The 22,101-nt window shown below is 31.8% G+C and overlaps 2 protein-coding genes and 1 long non-coding RNA gene across 4 annotated transcripts; 1 reads left to right on the top strand and 2 right to left on the bottom strand.

The window, feature by feature from the left end:
- On the bottom strand, positions 1-5,509 carry LOC114402020 (MADS-box transcription factor 6-like). Its single transcript, XM_028364571.1, has 5 exons — positions 5,502-5,509; positions 3,067-3,142; positions 2,775-2,836; positions 2,461-2,560; positions 1-146 (listed from the first exon to the last, which is right to left on the bottom strand). The coding sequence occupies exons 1-5, from the start codon at positions 5,507-5,509 to the stop codon at positions 72-74; spliced, it is 321 nt and encodes a 106-aa protein (XP_028220372.1). The 3' UTR covers positions 1-71.
- A 2,479-nt stretch (positions 5,510-7,988) lies between these two features.
- On the top strand, positions 7,989-12,030 carry LOC114402019 (probable amidase At4g34880). Its single transcript, XM_028364570.1, has 3 exons — positions 7,989-8,079; positions 10,081-10,541; positions 12,025-12,030. The coding sequence occupies exons 1-3, from the start codon at positions 7,989-7,991 to the stop codon at positions 12,028-12,030; spliced, it is 558 nt and encodes a 185-aa protein (XP_028220371.1).
- Positions 12,031-13,053: 1,023 nt separating this feature from the next.
- LOC114402512 lies at positions 13,054-20,747 on the bottom strand. Of its 2 annotated transcripts, XR_003664452.1 has the most exons (6): positions 20,295-20,747; positions 19,087-19,883; positions 16,357-16,701; positions 15,227-16,273; positions 14,909-15,104; positions 13,054-13,257 (listed from the first exon to the last, which is right to left on the bottom strand). It is a non-coding gene; the product is annotated as an uncharacterized LOC114402512 (long non-coding RNA). The 2 variants fall into 2 exon arrangements; XR_003664451.1 differs by having other exon boundaries at positions 15,227-16,701.
- Positions 20,748-22,101: the final 1,354 nt, after the last annotated feature.

Below are 22,101 nucleotides of genomic sequence, written 5' to 3'. Positions count from 1 at the left end.
AAACACAAGGAGTATAGAATTTAAGCAATTAAATTGAAAGTGTATGGTTTTACTTCCAAACTTGTAGTTATTCAATTTACCTTGGGGAATCTCAATCTTGAACTTGTTCTCATTGTCAGTGTAGACACGAACATCCTCAGACACATCTAGGTTTATATCATTAAATTAACATAAAAGTGCAAATAAAAAAAATAACATTTATATCATGCAGATGGAGGTGTTGACTTGAGTGTTTGAGTCATATAGTATGTTTGGGTCAATAATTATTTTTTTTTAAGTGAACATTGAATGAGTAGTGTCTAACATGTGCCATACTGGTGTTGGTGTGGGAATTAACGTGTCTAACACTCAACACCTCAAGAAAGGGGAGTGTCCCTACTGCATCTGTTATAATAGAAGGATTGGTTAAGGGTATACAAATGTTTAATTGTCAATCTATCACCCTGCAATCAACATCCTAATTAATAGGAATTGGCCACCCAGAATCAAGCTCCCAATTAGTCACCCCTTGATTTTAGGAGTCGCTGCTTCCTTAATCCATAATACTTGCCTATATTCTTAACAGTTACCAAATCAAGTATTTCCATTAAATGGACCAGACCTAACTCAATCATAAAAGTTAGCTCGAGAGGAGAGGGTTATTCAAGTCTTATAACAACTACTTAGATTATTTTCCTAGCTAATGGGGCACTTCTTAACAAAATAGATAGAAAGTCGTATATTATTCTAAAGCCTGAAAGATGTAGTTGTTGGCATAAAATATCATCATGAAAGTGGTGCTGCCGGTTGCAAAGAGCCCTTTGAATATTGATGTTTTCTAATAGTCATAATTAAACAGAAAGACATAGGAGCTGGTGCCTAGATATTCTTGATACTCTTGTGTGCTATTAAAACTGCATCAATTGTCTATGATATTTAAATGCATATTCTGTCGAAATAAATGTGTTAATTGTTACTTGTTTTATGCTCATCACATGAGGAGTTCAAAATTTGACTTTCTTTTCTTTCTTCTTTTTCCCTGATTTTCGTCCTTGACTTCACAGTGATGAGCAAGTTTATATAAAGGCTGATGATGGAGATGTCAAGCCTGAACTTCCAGAAGAAGATGACAAGCCTGAACTTCCAGATGAAATTGGACAAAAGAAAATTAGAGCTACTGATAGTCAAATGACCAGTACTAATGACTCTGCAGATGCTCATCTCTTAGAAAATGCTCAGAAATGCACAAGGGAAAATTGAATGTTGTATTGGGATTAAAAGAATGCACATTGTTTATATCGTTGCAATTTTCACGAGGGATTAAAAGAATGCACACTGTTTAAAAGAATGCACACTCTATTGTGACACATGCACATACTTTGGCAGCAAAACATATGTGGTACCGCAAAGCACATACTTTGGCAGCAAAGCATATGTGGTACCGCTCGCTGCCTTGCTGGAAGTGGGCCTGGAGTGTGCTTGAAAACAAATTATATTATTCTTATGAATAGATTTTATAATTTTTTTAAATTCATTTTTTTTCTTCTATTATATCATTCATTTGATTTTTACACTTCCCTCTATCCTCTTCTTATTTCTCTTAGCTATTAGAAAATGGTACAAACATAATTTCTATGAAAAAATGTTACTTTTAATTCAGGTTTGTTCATAATTATAACTTTTACACCCTCAATTTTACACTTTTCCGTATTTTTTTCCTTAAATATATTTTTAGTCCTTCAAGTTTAAGATTTATCATTTTCAATTTTTCAAATTAAAATTTATATTTTTCAATTCTCAAATTCATGTTTTTGTAAGTTCATTTTTTGGAAGACAAATAATAATATTAATATATAGTGCACAGGGATACCCACAAGGAGTGGGGAGAACCTTGTACAACAAGAAAAACATAAGAGTCCTCACAAAAGTTCCCACTGGTCCTACTAGTAAAGCTTCACTACCCTAACATACCCCAACATCATTAACATCCAACCAAAAACCTGTATACCACTTAAAGCAAAAAACCCCACTATACAATCAACTCCCTCCCAAATTCTCGCCGGGGTTGGAATCCCTCCAAAACCGAGACAAGAACCACCCAAACACTGCCCCAAACAATTAAGGAACATGCTTATCCCAACTATCTCAAGGACTTTGAAACGAAAAATAAAAAACTAGTTAACTTTACATATCTTTTGGCAAGTAAACTCCTTCCTCTATATCATTTTTTTCCCTTACCTCAGCCTTATATCATATGGAAACATTGATTATACGTACACATACACTTTTATATATATATATATATATATATATATATATATGATCACAAACAGTATGATGCATAGTCTAGTTAAAGTACTGGAAAGATTGCTGTCAGTTCTTGTATATAGGCACATGCTTTACAACCTAATTAAGGTATAGTACCATCAAGAATCCATATATAGAGCAATAAAGATAAATTCTACAAATATGTGTTCGCACCTTCCTTTGCCTTGGTTGTGCTGAAGACCCTTCAAGCTGTTTCTCAAGATTCTGCAACTCCTTTATGTTCAATGGTCCAACATCTTCCCCAAGCAAATGCCTAAAACAACAATACATTGGAAAGTTAATTAACTTTACATGGGTGGTTATGATTTTCTAACCTTTGTTACTATATTAATTAACTCCTTTTGTTTGTGATTAAGATACATATGCATGTGACTGCTGAAAACATGATAATATATTCATCAGAAGGTATTAGATATTAGATATATATTAAAACAAGTCTATTCTTTAGAAGAGGCATAAGTGATTACCTCTGGGTCCTTTGAAGAGAATCATACTTTGCCTTTAGCTTTGACACCTCTTGGTACCAGCTCTGATTGCCAAAACAAAAAATTAATAAATATTCACTAACAAGATCAAATTAATTGACTGCTGTTATATATAGAGATGTATCATATCATTAAGACTTATATATATATATATATATATATATATATATATATATATATATATATATTGTTGTAGACAGGGCTATCTTTTTGCATTAATTCTATCTAAGAAAAATAATTCACTACTAACTTGAGTTAGTGAACACATGCGTACCTGAGTTTCACATTCAACGTGTTCGTCTTGAGGAGTAAAAGAGCTACGATGGTATTGCTCAATAGTTTTGGTAGTCCTGCAAATTAAGGGAAACTGATTGGTCAATATTAGCTTAACAGAATATGTTGGTTCTCTTACAACTCCACCATGCACTGAAGGTGTTGTTTGGACAATTGTTAAGAAGGTTCTGTACTTTATTCACATGATTTTCTTAACTAGCAAAGACTATATTTATTAGTTCATACAATACAAGTACATCTACTTAAGTGAAATGAAAAAACTCAAACTTTGATTTATCATGTTAAAAGAGACTAACTTGTTTGATAAACTTAATCTTGATGACACTTAGCATATCACAAATAATTATATGTCACATAACACCTTTTACGAGCAATTAGCTTCTTTTTTTACTTAATCACTATTTTCCTCTTCTATTTTTTTCTTTAATTTTAGTTTAATCATCTGATTATTAAAAAAAATTAATTAGGTCCTTTAATTTTTAATTCTTTTATTTTCAAAAGTTTCAATTATATCTCTTATTTTTTAAATAAATTTAATTTGGTCCTATTTAAAACCAAATCTGATCTTATTTTTTTAATTTTTTAAAGCAAATGAAAATAGAAATGGGATCAAATTAAAACTATTATAAAAAAATAAAGTACATCATTAAAACTTCTACAAATGAAAGTATCTAACTGAATCATTTTTAAAAATTAAAAGATCTAATTCAATATTTTAATAATAAAAGGATGAAATCAAACTTAAAAATAAATTTGAGAAACAAAATAGTAATTAAGTTTTTTAATATAATTAATGTTTAATTCATTCATCATATTTCAGGGGATGCAACATATTGCAAAATTAAGGCTGGAATTATAATTAGCTAATCAAAAACAGGAAATTTGGTAAATGACAAACCAGAGTGGGCAGTGATTATCAAAAACAGATATTTGTGTGTTCAATCACAAGTGAAGCTTTACTATAATGGGTTTCAAATAACTGAAGCTGTGACCCATCAATTTTGAGCATTTCTAACAGCGTGGGTCTTCTAAAAAATGGTAAGGCATTTCTTTTTCTCTGAACATGTAAAATTTGTGTATGCATGGGATTGACATTATTTGTTTTTTCATTTGCTCATATGCTAATAAAAGTTAACTTAATGAAAACTGCAATTTATAGAACTAAAAGGTGTAGTACAGAACCTTCTCTTTTAGAACTATTTATCAAATCTAAAATTCCCATATAAGTGATCATACAATACAAGACATCTACTTAAGCATTATCTAAATTGCAATTGTTTTCCTCAGGGATATGAGGAAAATGCAAGGCCAACGCAGGAACTTGGTGGAAGACAAGTTTGGTTATATGGACCTATGGAGAATGAAAAGCCTACTTAAATATTTGTATAAAGATGTGAAGGGAAGTAACTGCTTCTACACTTGGCAATAAAGTAGAGTACGAAGTATGGACAAATAAAGGCTACATGATGGCACGATCAAGCACCTGAAATAAATTTAATCATTTGGCCCTTATAATTTTTGCTGCAAACAGAAACTCATTAAAGTAATTGATAACATAAGCATATGGAGGTCCAGTTTAAAGCAGGACAAGTTTTTGCTGTAAAAGGAACTAACATATAACATGTTTCTCTTTTGTTGATTGTGATCTCGTTCCCATCTCAATTCTCACCTTTTTTTTCTGTTTTCTTTCTTTATCTAGTGCCTTCAATTTCAATACCCTCAAGCAGTGACCTCGTTTGTTATTTCACATGCTTATACACTAGATAAAAAAAAAGATTCAATTATCATTCTTTAACACGTTTCCATGCATAAACTACTTAAATCAAATGAATTGATTCCCAGGCTGTAAAAGGAACAAACATATAACATGTTATGAACTAACATCAGAGTAAGAGTAAATGGACATTTAACTTTGGTTATTGGTTATTCAGCACTGAACCAGTAACCACTTCAAAAGTAGAGCCTACCTAGCTTCTTCACCTCTGCTTATTCTTTATACAACTTTGGTTACTGGTTATTCTTTAAAAGTTTTACCTCTGCTTTTCTTTGGTTACTGGTTATTCAGCACTAATTTAGGCATTACATTTTTTTTTTTGCAAAACACTGAACCTTGCTTATTGTATAATAGAAAGCTTAATCAGAATATCATGACTACTTATTCACCTAGGCATAGAAATAGTAAAGCCATAAAAAGCCAAAGAAAAGTATAGCCTTACTTATTCACCTACCTAGCTTCTACTTCTACCAAAGCAGTAATAAAAACATTAACAACATACAAACACTGTATCAGCAAGACCAAGATTGATCAATGAAATACTCAGGGGAGTGAAATACCAACTTATTATTTGGTTGTAAAGGTTTATCTTCACCAGAAAAGCAGTTCCTGTGGAATTAGCACTAGCAAACAGTATTTACCTCTGCATCACTTCATTTCTCCTACTTGCCTAAAAATAACACAAAGTAGTTTGTGTTATTTTCACTTCAAAACAGTTCGAATATAAAATAATCAGCTTCACGAACATCCAATTTTCATAATTTCAACAAACATCACACAAAGTACTTTGTTTGCTTGTTTGTCTATTTTGAAAAAAAAAATAATGAAAAGCAAAAATAGGTAAAATCGTAAAAGAGGGACCAAAAAGAAATCTTACAACAAACCTAATTTGGTCGCGCGAGAGTGGTGTGTGACACCCTCTACCCCTCACATATATATTAATAAAGGAATAAAAATTCAAATATTAATTAAAAGTATTTTTAAAACATTTTTAAATACAAGCTTTTCAAATGGGTAAAAGGCTCACATTCACTTTCTTCTACATCATATTCAAACTTGTCCAAATAAATAATAAAGTCATCTCGACTCAAAGAAAGTCATATAAGTCTCATACAATTAATATAGAACCTATATCCTAATGTCACATCCTATCAGAGCGTGGTGTTCCCGTGTCCTCTAGCATGAGGTTCTTCATAGTCATCCACCTATTCATCTGCTCCCCCGAACACAAGTTCAAGATCATCACAGGATCCAAACCCAACAACACACAGGGAGTGAGTTATCACATTCCTAGCTAATAGAGAAACAAGACAATTAAATATACATATTATATAAATGAGATACCACTTGCTTAAACATAGCTCACGTAACTTCACCACTTCGTCATTCAAAATTCACTTTTCAATTATCAATCACATTACACAAGAATCCCACACTTCGATCAAGATATAATAACACATCAATTAGCAAGCATATGCAATAGTTATGCTAAGACTCAATTCTATATGCAATGTGGTACCATGTCAGTGAAAAACCACCCTGGGGCGCTTAGGAGTACATAACAAGACACACCACACAATGGGTTTGTCAGGTCACTCTCACTAAGTAAGATCATAGGGAGACCAGTCAGGGTCACAATGTTTTGCGAGAATGCTCCAACCATATGAGATCAGCATAGGCTTAAAGGAGCACTCAAACCAGGTGACCCCCAAGGCCTACACTCCGAAGAGTCCGTCAGGGCCTCTCCCTCCTGATTCAGGTCCAACCCCTAAAAAAATTTTTTTTACATGCAGACACTGCTCATGAATTATACAATACCCACGACCTTACACTCGTGTTTTAAACACGTTCAACACAATTGCGCTACGATTTAACACTGGTTCCTAAATAGGAAACCTACATTTTCTCTTTAACACTGCGCATCAACGCTTTTCTCAAGATAACGCTGGTCGGGTATTGTACAATTCATAGCTTACAACACAAGTAATTTCGCATCAAGTGTTAACTACACACTTATCCACAACTAGAACTCATTCACAATTTCACATCTCATAGTGTCACAATCCACCATCACATGTTTACACGTATCTCACAAATTAACACATGTTCAACTTTACACTTATACTCAATCTCAATAACAATATTATATTCTCAAAGCAACATGTTATTCTACAATTCATCACATACTCACAATTTGAATTATCATTTCATATCCTCAATATAACAATTTATATAAAAGACTATAACAACATGAGGACTAAAACTCCTCAAATAATATTACACAATTATATCCAAATCATAGGTCCAAATATACAAATATCAAGAGCACAATTTATCAAGCAATTTTCATCAGGACATCAATATTTTATTTATAATCATAAAGGAAAAATTGCAATTTAACAAACATCCCAAAATAAAATCCCAATTTAATCCTCTAAGGATCCCTACACATGTTCTCACTAATCCCCAACTGTGAATAACTCATCCCTTACCTCTAAGCGGGCTCACGTGTCTTCAGCCAGCGATAGCAACATCTCTAGCGGTTCCCGGAAATTCTTTCAATTATTCATCCGACTGCTCCGATAGAATTCCCAAACGTCAGAGAGACGGAGAAGAGATTGAAACCTCCACTTGTACTGTCTTCATACGATTCCTTTTTCTCCCTCCACGAATATTATCTAGCAAATCTCAACGGTGGAAGCGTGTGGAATTGAATTTCGAACAACATATCCAAATTTCACAATAATCCAACGGTTAACGAAACCGGGATCGTAGTTTTACCAAGACAGCTCTGGGTTTCTGCGGGAAAGAAAAAGGCTACAATGCGAAGGGTGTTTCTCTCATTTCAGACATGATATCGAAATTCCCAACGGTGAGAATGCTCGGAATTGTGTTGCGAACATGATACTCAAATTTCACGACGATCCAACGGTGAACGGGTTCGAGATCGTCGTTTTTCTGAGAGGAGAAGGGGAAAAACGAAAATGAGGCCAAAAGGAGGCAGCTGACTTAACATAACTATTTATACCTAGGGTACTCAGCCTATTATTTGCTCTATATTTATTTATTTATTTATTTATTTTACTAAAAAACTTTTTAAATTTATTTACGAAAAATTGGAATGTTACATGGTGAGTCACGACAGGCTACGGGTGCACCGCCGTGGACGGTGGGAGCTGAGTGATGATGCGAACTCAGGAAGGGAGACCTCTGAGGAAGGTCTTCAAAGGTTTTTTTTTAGGCTAGATAGAATGCGCAAGAGTCTTCTTCGAGGCTAGCTATGGCGTGTGAGTGTTGTTGGAGGGTATAGTGACGAAGGCTAGGGTTCGACGCAAGTGAGTGTTGCTTGTAGCACGTGAGTATAATGCTGCCCCAACCACATCGTGTTGACAACAAGAACGTTGTCGAAGATATTATTCACGAATTCAAAGATGGGTTTCTACATCACCGTCTTTGTTGGCTATCTTTATAATTACCGAATTGCCACCACTTATTATACAACATCGTTTTAGGCGGATCGAAGTTGTTACTATGTTGTAAAAACCAAGATTTTTAGTAGTGATGCTTTATTATTTACATGTAACTCAATATTAATTATTCCAACTTTTCAATACTCAAATTGGAGTCTCAGGTGCACGGGCCAACTGTCTAGTCGCAAGGAAATGCTGACCGAATTATTTCCCAACATGCTATTGTTTGATTTGCTTAAAAATAAAATAATTTTCAAATAGGCTCAAACAAATTAAAATTGCATTATGATTCGGATTCAAATGCTCTCTTAGGCATTATTGATTGATTCAATTTATTCTTTAAAATGAGTTTCCCTTGTCATTCTAGCTTTTAGAAACTCTTTGTTGGTTCCTTGGCGCCTTCGCACCCAGATGGAATAATTGTATGACTTTTTGTAAATCTATATTTTTTTTTGTTTCTCTTGTATATATAGAAAAAGTAACTCATGTGCAGATGAACTTGTTATCTTTGGGACCTCTTTCCATGATAGTTTCTCCTAGTGAGATTTTGTCCCTCTTTTTGTTGGGACAAACCTTTTTAGGAATTGAGTTTTTCTTTCTTCCTACAGGTTTTGATAGCTCCTCCCGTGAATTTTGGCCAAGTCCCCCAAGATTGTTTTTGATCATCTTTTTCTCAATTTGTATATAGAAAATAGTACAGGTTTTACAGCAGGTAAATTTCGGAAATTTTATAATTGGTTGTTAATTTTGGCCCAGTCCCCCAAGATTGATTTTGATCATTTTTTTCCCCTCAATTTAATGTTATTTGGGTTAGTCTCGTTGTGAGGCTCTCTTGTGATACCCTAGCCTAATTGGGGTTTCCTTCCCTCACAATCTTTTCTAACCTTAATTTATATATAAAAAATACTGCAGGTAAATTTCGGAAATTTTATAATTGGTTTAATCAATAAAAAATATTTTATTAGTGATTAGTAAATATTTCAATTTTTCCAATTATTAATTGAAAAAATTCCAGTAAAATTAAAAATTGAAAAAAATTAAGCACGGATTAAAAAAATTAAAGAAAATGAAAAACCATGCATATTTTAACAACCATCTTATTAAAGATATTGGTTTAATTTAACATAAAAATATAAACTACTCATGTTACAAAATTAAAAATGTCATCATATTTATGATAAAATACATTTTTGTCCCCTCAAAATATCTTGAATTTAGTTTTAATTATTATAAAAAGTTTATGTTTTTAGTTCCTACATTTACAAAAAGTGATGTAGTTTTAGTTTCTATTTACATAATAAAAATTTGTATTTTTGTTAAAATATAGTGCTAAAATCATTAAAATTATTACAAGGACAAAAATCAAATTTTGAGATATTTTATGAAACCAAAAACATATTTTACTCGTAGGTTTAATATCTAGAGATGGATTAATATCTCAAGCAAGTTAGAAGTGTATTATTTCTCAGATTCATGTACTCTATAGTACATCATTATTTGATTGGGTTAATTTATTCTTGAAAATTAGGTTTTCAAAATAATAGATATTTTACCCACTTGATCACTTCAACCTACTATATATATGGTACATACTACAACGTACAATGAAAAGCATAAGAACATATCAATCAACTCCTTTTGGTTAGATTTGCTCTTATGACTACCAAATTACACCTAAATTTTCCTTGCCAACTCCTCTCAACAATGTTAATCATTCTCTTAACCATATCATCATGTTTATCATACACAGTCTCAGCCCAACAAATCCGAATTAGAGAAGCAACTATAAGTGATACCAAAGCTGCTTTCAAGGAAAAAATCCTCACATCCAGGGAACTTGTTCAGTTTTATCTGGACGAAATCACTAGGCACAACCCACATCTCAACGGGGTCATAGATGTGAAACTTGATGCGCTGTACGACACCGAGAAGGCTGACCACGAGCACGAGAGGAACTCGACGGCGGCATTGCTTGCGCTGCACGGCATCCCTGTCCTGCTCAAAGGTAACATGGGAACCCAGGGCAAGCTGAACACCACGGCTGGATCCTACGCGTTGCTTGGGTCTGTGGTGCGTGGTGATGCTCGTGTGGTGACCAATTTGAAGGATGCTGGGGCAATTATTCTGGGGAAGTCCACCATAAGCGAGTGGGGTTACTTTCGCTCTTCAACTGCACCCAATGCTTGGAGTGCTAGAGGCGGCCTAGGAAGGGTTAGTATTAGTAATTTAATCTCATTCATCTGCTCCAATATTATAAATTGGAATAATAATGATACACAAATATTTCATCAGTTCAAACACTTTGCTAACATCTATCTTTTTTCTTTATCTCGTTTTTCTTATTATCAAATCCTATTATACGTATACCTACTTGCTTTCTCTTTATCTCTAAGTACTTCTACTAGAGAGTTTGAGTGTGTCTTTTCCTCTAAATTGGAATAGACAAGCACTTATATGCTAGTTTAAGTAGCATATAAGTTACTAAAGTGTTTATAAAACACATTTAAATATTTACTTTCTGAATTAGGCATTCTCAATAAATTCTTCTTTATTTTTTCTGTATTTCACATACTATATCTCCCAAATTTGTCAAAGAATTCTCTATCAACCATCTTATGGGCTACTTTTTTTTATCTTTATTTATATACTTTATCTTCATTGTCGTCTATTTTTTTTCAATTTACCTTTATATTGAATTTCAATAATTTAGTTTAAAATGTTATATCACGATTTTAATTATTAATGTGAAATGTAAAATATAATTTTTTATTAATAAATATTTACTAATTAAGAATTTTAATTTTTATACAATTTATAGATGTATATAGTGAGAGCCTTTATGATTTGAGAGTGAGAAAATTTATTGACAATTAAATCTAATAAAAAAATAAGTTTTTTAAAAGTCGTATACCTTTTTTTTATGTAGTGACATGGTTTTAAATTTTAACCATTTACATATTGTATAAACTAGATTTATTCCTCTCACTCTTATATAAGAATAATCTTCTTATCACAAGATATGTTTCCAAAATTTACATATTTAAATATATCCATTTATTATAAATTTTAATTATATAAAAAAATATTTATTCTGCATAATGCATAAGTTAAAATACCAGTATCGATGTAAAAGTCAACATGCTCTATGCCAAGAGAAATTATTAAATAGTCCTGTAACACACACTATGAAATGAGAAATTATTATGCAAATGATATGTTAATGCTTTTTTTCCTCTTCTATGCAAGGCATTGTACCTCAAAGCCAGAAGTTAAGTTCAGATTTGCTTTATAAATATTTGTTGAATTACATACGGGCCGGGAAATCAAATGAGAAATTCGGATTGATTAATATATTATAGTAATGAACATAAAAATAGAAAATAAATATTAAGGAATAATATATTAAATGATTTTTAATAGTTATTTAATAAGTCATTAGTATAAATGCTATTTTCACACTAAAATAACTTTCGTTAATTTAGCTTAATTTGAGATTCTTATACACATGAAATTAACATATATTAAAAAAGTTAATAATAACTTCATTTGATTTTCTTATACACGTGAAACTAAGATATATTAGAAAAGTCAATAATAACATGTGAAGTGTAAGGATAGAACACTCAACTTGAGTCGCAATTATTTATTTATTTAACAGAATGTGGTAATTAAGTATGTACTACTTTATTGGCAGGTTTAGTATTGATATTTATGAAAGCCCTAAACCCAGATTTTTAGTTTCAATTATTTTAATTTTGACGATATCAATGTTAATTAAGTCACTACCTTTCCATTATCTAGTTAGTCCTGCCCTCTCGCTACAATAAATATACGTAAATCATATCATTATTCTAAGATATAAGCTAGGTACATTTCTATACCCCTGTACAAACAGGTATCACTCTAATAAATTGTACATGTTAATTATTAATCAGCGCAAGTATTGCTAATTGGAACTTATGTCTGACTGGAAAATACTAAACATACACTCATGCATTTTATTACATTTATTAGTTTCTTCTTCATTTTTTTTAATATTTATTTCTTCTTTCCACTTATACAAAAAAATTAAGATGTATGAGTATCATTACTCTATTTAATTAGTAACTATTTAATTATTGGCTCACTGTTTGTGATTGAGAGTGCCAAATAAATAGTTGGTAGAATAATGATAATCGTACATTTCTTAAATATATTATTGCAAAAGTCATATACAACAATGGTTGTACATGATATTTAACGATGATTTTGAATCGTTTTTAAAGCCACGAAAGTCTTTCGACGATGGTTCCTTAAAAAATCGTCTTAATTTTTTTTTCTAAAATAGTTATTAGAAGACTATTCTTCTAAGACGGTTCTCTAAAAAAACCATCTTAAAAAGGTATCATTCTAAGACAGTTCTTAGCTCAAAACCGTCTTATAATGATATCCTTCTAAGATGATTTTTTTTCAGAAAACTATATTAAAATGTCTTTTTTTAAAAAAGAAATTAAAATAATGAAAATATTATTATTAAAAAATATTATTTTCTTTGTATTTTTTTTAAATCAAGAAATTTCATATTTCATGCCCACCATCGTATAAAAATTTCATATTATTTTTAAATAACATTTTCATGTTAAATCATCACAAATTTCATGTTAAATAAGAAATTTGAAAAAAAAAAACCAACTATTTTCAAATTGACTGAAAATAGCATAGATAAAAACATAACGATAAAACAAATCCAAACACAAGAGAATCTCCATTCCAACATAAGATATATGGTGTTCAATGTAATAATTTTAAACTAGAAATAGATAAAAATAACTTAATCATAAGTTTTATTAAGCAACAAACTGAAAACAGGTTCTACTCCAAGCATGAACTACCTAGAGTTCAGAGGTTCTTTATCACACTTTAACTTGTATGGATTAATTGTGGTTGTCTGCAAAAGTAAAACCATTGTTTTTAAAGTGATAAACAAAATCAAATAAATGATTCATCAGAACAAATAATAATAATAATAATAATAATAATAATAATAATAATAATATACCATTTTATTATGGAGTATCAAACCTAACAAAGGACTAAAATTACAAACAGCTCTATCGTTCTCTGTATCTCCAAAGTTGTTGTAAATAGTAGACAATAAAGTAGACCCAATATTTTTCTTTTGAATTGGACAACTGATTTTTATTTTTTTTACATTCTAACTTGAGTTGAGGAAAAATATGTAATTCTTTGGCATGTTAACTGGGGAGAGAATAAATTCTGATATGGATAAGAGAGACACAGGTAACTATGGTTTTTTTTTTATTATGATTAAAATTATTGAAAAAACTCCATATCTTTTATCATTAGAAAAATAGCTCCTCCACATAGCAACATCAATAAAAAAAAAAATAATGATATAAGCTCCTGATTATTTAAATGGAAAGAAAACAAAGAAATCTCAACACAAAACATGAGTAAAAGGTTACACAAAAAGGCCATACCAACTTCTACAGATTTATTGCTATCATAGTATATCACATATTCTCTAATTTTATATGAAAATTATTTGATAAGTCATTACTCCTAAATTGGAATTTCAGACACTAGTTTGTGTACTTTCAACCTCAAAATAGAAAAAAAAAACCAAAAAGATATTCTGGTTATGTAACTTAGCTAGCTAGTGGCTATTTCTGAGTGTTTTTTTTATAAATCAATGAGCAGCTATCTAGCTTAAGTGGTGACAGTAACTTTATGTTCCCAACCTCACTACTTTTTAAAAGATAGGGGTGATTCAAAGAGGTCCCTATAATATTAGATAATCAGTTCATGAAATCTTTGCTAAATTTTCGGCATAAAGAAAATAAACTAAATTTTAGGGTTGAATAACATCCAGCATAAGCACAATACCATTTACTTCACTTATTTAGTCAACACAGCCAGGAAGATAAATATTCAAAGTTTTGAACAGCTTTTACAAACTATAGTATAACAATCTCTAGTGATTAGTGAATAAGTATGACATTATTTTGAAGTATATTAGGATAGAATATCAAAATCGATTTGAAACATAAACCATTCTATGGAACCAACATAATCAAAGAAATAGATACTTTTCAACCTTGTATTTACCAATTCTCTAATAACAAATACTACGTCCCTCACTAGTGGCTCATTCATTCATGCCTACTGTGGATATGAAACCTAATATTTCTTGCTCATCTGACCATCAAAGCAAAGTATCAAAAGTTTATATATTAATAGAAAAGAGCATTAAAAGCGGGGGGGGGGGGGGGGGATGTTTAGTTGGTTATAATAGATAAAACTTCTTGTAATATCTCAATCATTTAATGCATAAGAACAGATAAATGAGTGGAGTTTTTAAGGTTTCAAAATGACGTCAAATAAATAAAATCAATCACTGTTGCAAGAAAAAAAAGCTATTGGCTAAGAGGGACTAAAGCACCAGAAGTTGTATCACAACGACATTTATTTGGAATATGAAGTACCTTAATCACATGTACTACAATAACAACATATGAAAAGAAAGAATAGGTAATAACATTTTCAGTAAAGAAATATTGGCAGACATAGAATCTTACCCTAGAACTCACAGGAAAGTTAGTTGGCAAAAAAGATGAATCAGTTCTTCCAATGTCCCTAGTGGATGGCCCAACAATTGCACTATTATTAACTGCACTAGTGCAGCTGCCAGCATGATACCTTTGCATTTCCTCCACTTATAACCAGCATACTGCCCTCAACATCAAACCACTACAAGTAGTAGTAATAGCTAAACTGCATCATTGAAAATGTGCTGTCATTTCCAACCAGAGCAATTAAGCAAACTAAAAAGAAAATCCTAAAAAAGTGACGAAGGATAAAAAAGACAAATTGAAGAAAGAATAAGAGAAAATGACCTTTAAGCACCAAATCTATGTGTTATTGAACTGTCTTCAACCATTATAAAATATGTAATGAAATACAAATACCCAAAAACATGAAACCCACAATTTGTGGACCGCAGATGTATGAGGAAGAGTGGTACTATTCTGGCCTGTAAAACACAAATGGATAAAGAATTAAGAAACAAATCCATATCATGGACCATAAGAAGAATCATTAATTAACATCTAGATTACAGAGTGCAACTCAAAGGCAGTATGAAAGCTCCAAAAAATAAATTTTAAAAAAAATCCAATAGTCTAAGAACCTGCATAAAGATCCCAATCAGCTCTATAATAATAAAACCATGCTCTGAAAGCAATAATAATATTTTAAAAAAAGTACTATTCTCGGGAATTTTAACCTAGAACACCCACAATAACTCATTTAACCTAATTACACAATTCACCACCATTAAGGTAGGGCTAACAACAAAGGATAGAAGGCCTAATCCATAATCATAAAGAAACCTATTAAGGGTGTGATTAGGGCTTTAATCTCCAGGTACATATGTATGAAATTCACCCAAATAATGCATAAATAAACATAAAGAAAATAAATTAAAACATGTCAAACCCTTATAGATTTGCTCTTGAGAGAAGAAGAACCATTCCCAGTGGAAGGTGTATCTTTGACAAGAACCTCTGTGTCCAGTTTCCCTACATCTTTGTTAACCTTGGAATTTGAACCACCACAAATCTCACCATCAGGTAAAGTTGTTGCTCTGTCCAAACCATCAACTTTCTTCGAACAATATCCATCATTCTCCTCTAAGGAATCAGTGTTTCCCTTGTTGAAAAGTCGAGCCTAAAAAAAATCCCCAAATCGGGACTCTCGGTTGCTTCGACGCTTACCTTGGGAAATGCACTTTCGATCAAACCAGAGTTAGTGGATTACAAAGGCGAATAGACTTGCCTGGTGTGAAGATCCTTGGTCAAGCAGTGAGGAAGGTCTTCATTGTTGCGCTTCACTTTCTTGCAATTAGTTCAACGAAAGCCAAAAAGTTCCACACAAGGTTCGTCCTGTGAGGGAACGAGATCAAAGCGAAGATGACCAGAGTGGTTACAAAGATGATAAAGTTGTGATCTAATGAGAGTGAGTGTACTAGAGGAGTGGCTTTGTTGACGAGAACTTGGGATGATGTCCATGGCCTCCGACCGAACCGAAACCATCTCACCGCTTCTCGAGTAGGACAACAAGTCCCTGCGCACCACATCATATGATTCCCTCTCTTTTGCTCTTTTTCTCAACACTTGCAGAGCGTGATCCAATGTCACTCTTTCTCTGTGGAGTGGTGGATCAGATTCGAAAAGGGGACGCAGGGGAGTGGAATGGATGCAAGGAGAAGAGAGGAACGAATGCAAGGGAATGAAAAGTTGAAAACGAAAAATACTCGAGGAGAGGAACAGACGCAAGGAGAAGAGAGGAAAGGAATGAAGTGCGAGACTACCTGGAACCACAAGATAATAAAGATCCACTCATAACGGTTTCTTTGTAAAAGCGACATTGAGGATCTAATTTCAAGGACAATTTTAACAAAAACTATCTTTGAAAAGTTGTTTTGAAGACGATTTTGCAACAACCGTCTTTGAAAAGTTGCAATTATTTACAAAAATGCCACCACTACCTAAACGAGGATGGTTTTTCGATAATCATCTTTAAATAGACATCGTAAAAAAAGCTTTTTTTTGGTAGTGATAGAAAATTAAGGGCCCTAATTTTCTCTTAAACTTCATGTTGGCTCATCCAACCCTCGTCATATTAATTAGTTAATTAGCTAATTTTGTGTTTACAATTCATTTGTAACCCTTTAAGGACAAATGCTCTAAGATCGATGGGTCTATATGGTAAGCATGACATGAAGGTATATATGTTAATCATGACATGAAGGATAGCACAAGAAGCCCATGTAAGCATCACTACACACAATTGATGTAGATGCATGCATGCATGGTAGCCAAATCTTCAAGCAAATAATTTTTTTTTCTGTTCATGCAAATAAGGTTTGCATAGTCACTTCAGTTGCCTTTATAATTATTGTAATAACTTTTTAAGGAATTTATTTTTTTTCATATGATTATTGCTTTGTATCTTCTACATAGAACATTAATGGGCTATGGTGGTTGATAATAATAATAATAATGAATAATAAACTTCTTTCTTATTGTTATCTTTATTTTCTCTTCAATGAGTTCATCTTCTTTAAAAGATGAGTGTGCTTGTGGGTAATTTATTCAACTACTTCAACCATTATTTTAGCAAATATAGATGTATTTAATAAATGAGCCTATCCTATTAGCATATAAAACACTGTTTAAAATAGTATTGTTTGAATTTATAAACTTATCGACAGTGACTTTGTGCATGTTTCTATTTTTTTAACTTATACCATAAATACCTAAACATTAGAAAGAAGAACAAAAAATAAAGATTGAATAGAAAACGGGAACAAACTTGCTTGTTAGTTACACATTCAATTATGATAAACAAGAAGTTAAAAATAGAAAAAGAAAAATGAAGATTGGCTGGTTTGAAAGATTGCTAACCAAATTCTTGTGTTACACAATGATATTCAACAAGTTTTCCCCTATGCTAGACTTGTAGAATCACTACAAGAAAAATGACTTATACTTACAGACAAAAACTGTCACTAGAAGTCCAAAATCTGTAAGTAGATGTATAAAAGACTTTGTCCTACAGGCATTTTAGGAGTTAACTTTGAGGGGGTATACAATGATAATTAATAATTTGTCACCATAAGCTTTACCTATGGATATATTTTTACCTACAGTCACATTTGATTGTCACTATAGGTAACACCTACAATTTCAAATATGTAGGTAAAAGGTATTAATTTATACCTACAATCTCAAACTGTAGGTAAAAGTCATTTACTTGTACCTACGGTCATCTGTAGGTAAAAGCCATATAATAATAATAAAAATAGTTCCTAATTATGCTCTTTGTTGATTACAATTTTTAATTAAATATATTTTATTTTTTCTTTTAAAAAAATAATATAATTGAAAGAAAGATTATTGAAACTTGAAATAGAAGGAACCACTAACAATTTATACACTTGAAAGTTGAAACTTAAAATATTACTTCCTATTTCTTTTGTTTGAATTTCCTGTGTACTTGAATTTCACAAGTCAATAGGTAAAGACAATCATATGTATAATTTAGAATTTAATTAACAACCACTAAAGAGATCTAGAATACCAATCTCTTTCCAATCAAAACATTCTCACATATTCATCACCATCTAAACCATGTTCCTGAAATAACAATAACACTTATTAAGAATAACATCACTAATATCATAAACCAATATTCAACAAAATATAAGCATCTATATTTAGAAAAAAAATCATTTGTTTCAAATGGACTATCATTGCATCAACTCCACTAACTTGTATGTTCTTGTAGCCAAATAAGTAAAGATCGATAAACGTGTCCTCTAACCTGTTAGTTAGCAAAATGAAGAATTTGCTTGCAAAATTTTTGAAGGTAAAGATAATCAATGGAATAAGGATGTGTAAGGTGGATACCATTCTGATAGTGGTGGAGGAGGATCTTCACAAGTTGAACTACTCATGGAATTTGTGGTATCTATTACAAAGATAGTCACTTAGATAACTTCAATTACTTATATTAACTATTGTTGCATGTCTGAGACACCAAAATATTGATGCTCCAAGAGTAGTAGAATATCAATTGCCTATTAGATTAATATAACAAATTGCAAATATTGGGGACATAACAAGGCAACACTTGGCATTAATACTCAAATACAAAAATAAAGTTCGCAAGTTATAAGGTTAATATTACTCACCAGCAGGTGCTTCATCAGCCAGGGTTTGTGTTTGTTGGTTAGTTTCAAATTTACTTTCATGGAAGGAAGGGTGATCCTCATTGTTTTTACCATCATATATTTGTTGAGGATTTTCTTTTGTAGTTTCCTTGCACTGATACATTTCTACATTATCATCTTGAGAAAGAAAAAAAATTAGAAAGCATTTGCTTTTCCACGATTAGAAAGAAAAAAAATTACTTGCAAGCATAGAAAAAAAAAGACTTAATATATTTCAAGACTAAAAAATGGGCAATGATTTTCAAGCAATATTGTGGTATGATTTAATAGTAATAGTATGATCTAATATGAAGGCAAGGAAACATTATGCAGCTTGCTTGAGTTTCTTTATCATCCTCATTGTTGTTACCATCATATATTTGTTGAGCCTATCAAGGATTCCACATGTTAATATTTGATGTATCTTGGTAATGGAATAAGAAACCAAGAACTACGATAGAGGGTGCTTATGCTGTAGTCTCTTGTCCACCACCTTGTGAACCGATATTGTAGAAGAGGCTAGCAGGCTTGCCTGGTACATCACTCTTAGGTGGTGCATTCATCTTACCAAGCCCCTCATTGAGCAGTGTGTTAGGTACTTGTTCCCAGGTTCAACAACATTAACAACTCCATACTCAAGTTTCCTTATGTTTTCTCCCATGCTTTTACCTCCAATGCATGCATGAGCTTGTATATTGATGAATGCCCAATAGCCAATATAACCTTCTCAGTTTGTGAGGCCAATTCCCTTGTTAGTGACAATGTTAAAGCATGAAACCCTGTCAAAAATTAAAAAACAAACACCCCATGTAAATACCTAGACAAAAAAAATCTAAAATATAACGCACTCAGTTAGATGTGAAGCACACACAACCCTTTAACAATACATTCTTAGAATATGTTTGAATGGAGGATTTTAGAGAGAAGTAGCACAAATGATAAAGGGACACTAAGCGTGTGTTTAGATTAGCTTATTGCGTTTAAAACAACTTATAATCAAAACCAACAATGGAATAAAATAGAAAATGGTGTAAATTAGTTATGATCCCTAAAATCGAATCGATCTAACATCTATGAACAACAGAGAGGGAAATTCACATAGTAAATCAAATGTATAAGAAAGAGAGATAGAAATTGGTGGAAAGAAAAGATGGTACGTAGCTAAACATGGTTTGGAGTTGGGAGTTAACCTCGTCAAAAGCACGACAGAGATTGGAGAACTCCTTGCGAGCCTCATCCAAGACCAGAAGCTTTGCCATTCCATCCCAATCGAGGTTCCTTCCTACCTTGAATGCTACATTGTTAACTTTCTTCACCGTTTCGCTCATTTTCATAACGATTTTGCTCTTCTTCTCCCAAACGCGGTTCTGATTCCTCCGCCTGCTGCTTGCTACTGCGCTCCGTTTCACACCCAAACGTGAAGGCTATATTGGTATATTCCACAGAGTAGATCGTCCTTGATCCCCACCTCCTCGAACCTTGTGATGGCCTTCATGCCCTTTATAAGTCTCGAAGTCCATCTCCTTGGTGGGGTTCACCGGCACCACTGACGTCATTACCATCGCCGATTTGTTGGAAGAAAAAAAAGGGTTTCGAAAGAAAGGGAGAACGAATTTTGGAGAAGTGTGAGGTTACAGTGTTACGAGCCCTAGAAAAGGTAGCATTGTATATTATTGATATATAACCTTCGTTGGGTCGGGTAAGGTTAAAGGTTTTATCCTCAGTTCCAGATTAAAAAAATATCATGATAATAATCCTATCTTTTTAGATATCATTGAGTTAAATCTTCAAGCGATTAATAATAATGTAATGCCTTTTGATTCAAATTAAAATTAGCAGAATATTTTTTTTTATATATAAAATTAAAAAATATGTTTTATAAAAAGGATAAGTTAAGGATGTGCCACTTTTTAAAAAAATAATAAAAATAATTATTTCTTGCAAACAAGAGTTTAATCAAAGTGTCATTCAGCAAAAAAAAAAAAAAATTTAACCAAAGTGTATTGAAATTTGAAAGGGTCAAGTTGGTTTAAAGATTAAAATAAGATAAAATTAAATAAGATATAAAGATATGATATGAGTAGAATATGATAAGATTAAGTGTAGAATAAGTTTTAGTTTTATCTGATATTTGGTGCATGTTAGATAACATCTATATTTTAAAAAATAATTATTTTAACATGTATTTATTTTATGGGATTTTACCTATACTATGTATTGGTAGGTAGAAACTTTTTAAACTTTATCTACACCAATGGACTTTAGGTGTAAGTTTTATAGGATTTTATCAACACAAAGTAATCGTAGGTATACATTTTTGGAAATTTTACCAACACTGAATATTTGTAAATAGAAGTTATTCTGAGTTTCACCTACATCAAATAATAGTAGGTATATATCTTTGAATTTTACCTATTACAAACAATTGTAAATATAAATATTTTTTTACTTTTGCCTACAATAATTTATGTCTCTAAAAAGTTTCCATAGACATATGTCATTTTTCTTCTAGTAAATACAAAATGGTTCGTTGGACTTCTCTAGAATTTCCTTGCATCATGTTTAAATGAAAGTTCTTTGGACAATATAGGTTTGTTGGGCTTGTTGCTAGAGAATTCGTGTGTAGTTTTCTCATTTTCTCTTTGTTTATTATTCTGATGTACAAAAAATATTAAAACAGGTAAAAAAAAACTTATATTGAAGAGTGGAGAGGAAGGATATAAAGAAACATGACAATTTTTCAAAATCATAGCATCCTATTAAACAAAGATTCATCCTAAAGAAAGATTAAAAATGTTTAATTAACAAAGATTTAAGTGAAAGACGTCAGACTTAGTTCTAGGACCACACGCTGTGGAAATTCACACGAAGAAAGAAACTACCATGAGGTAAAATAAACTTAGTGGTTCCACAAGATTCAACATCAGAAAACAAAAAGAGAAAACATGAAAAAAGATCAGAACGAAACACACCATCATTGGGGATGAACAACGAATA

The sequence above is a fragment of the Glycine soja genome, chromosome 20, assembly GCF_004193775.1.
Source record: "Glycine soja cultivar W05 chromosome 20, ASM419377v2, whole genome shotgun sequence".
Classification (NCBI taxonomy): domain Eukaryota; kingdom Viridiplantae; phylum Streptophyta; class Magnoliopsida; order Fabales; family Fabaceae; genus Glycine; species Glycine soja.
The sequence above is the reverse complement of the archived record's forward strand: the minus strand, read 5'-3'. Positions and strand labels throughout refer to the sequence as shown.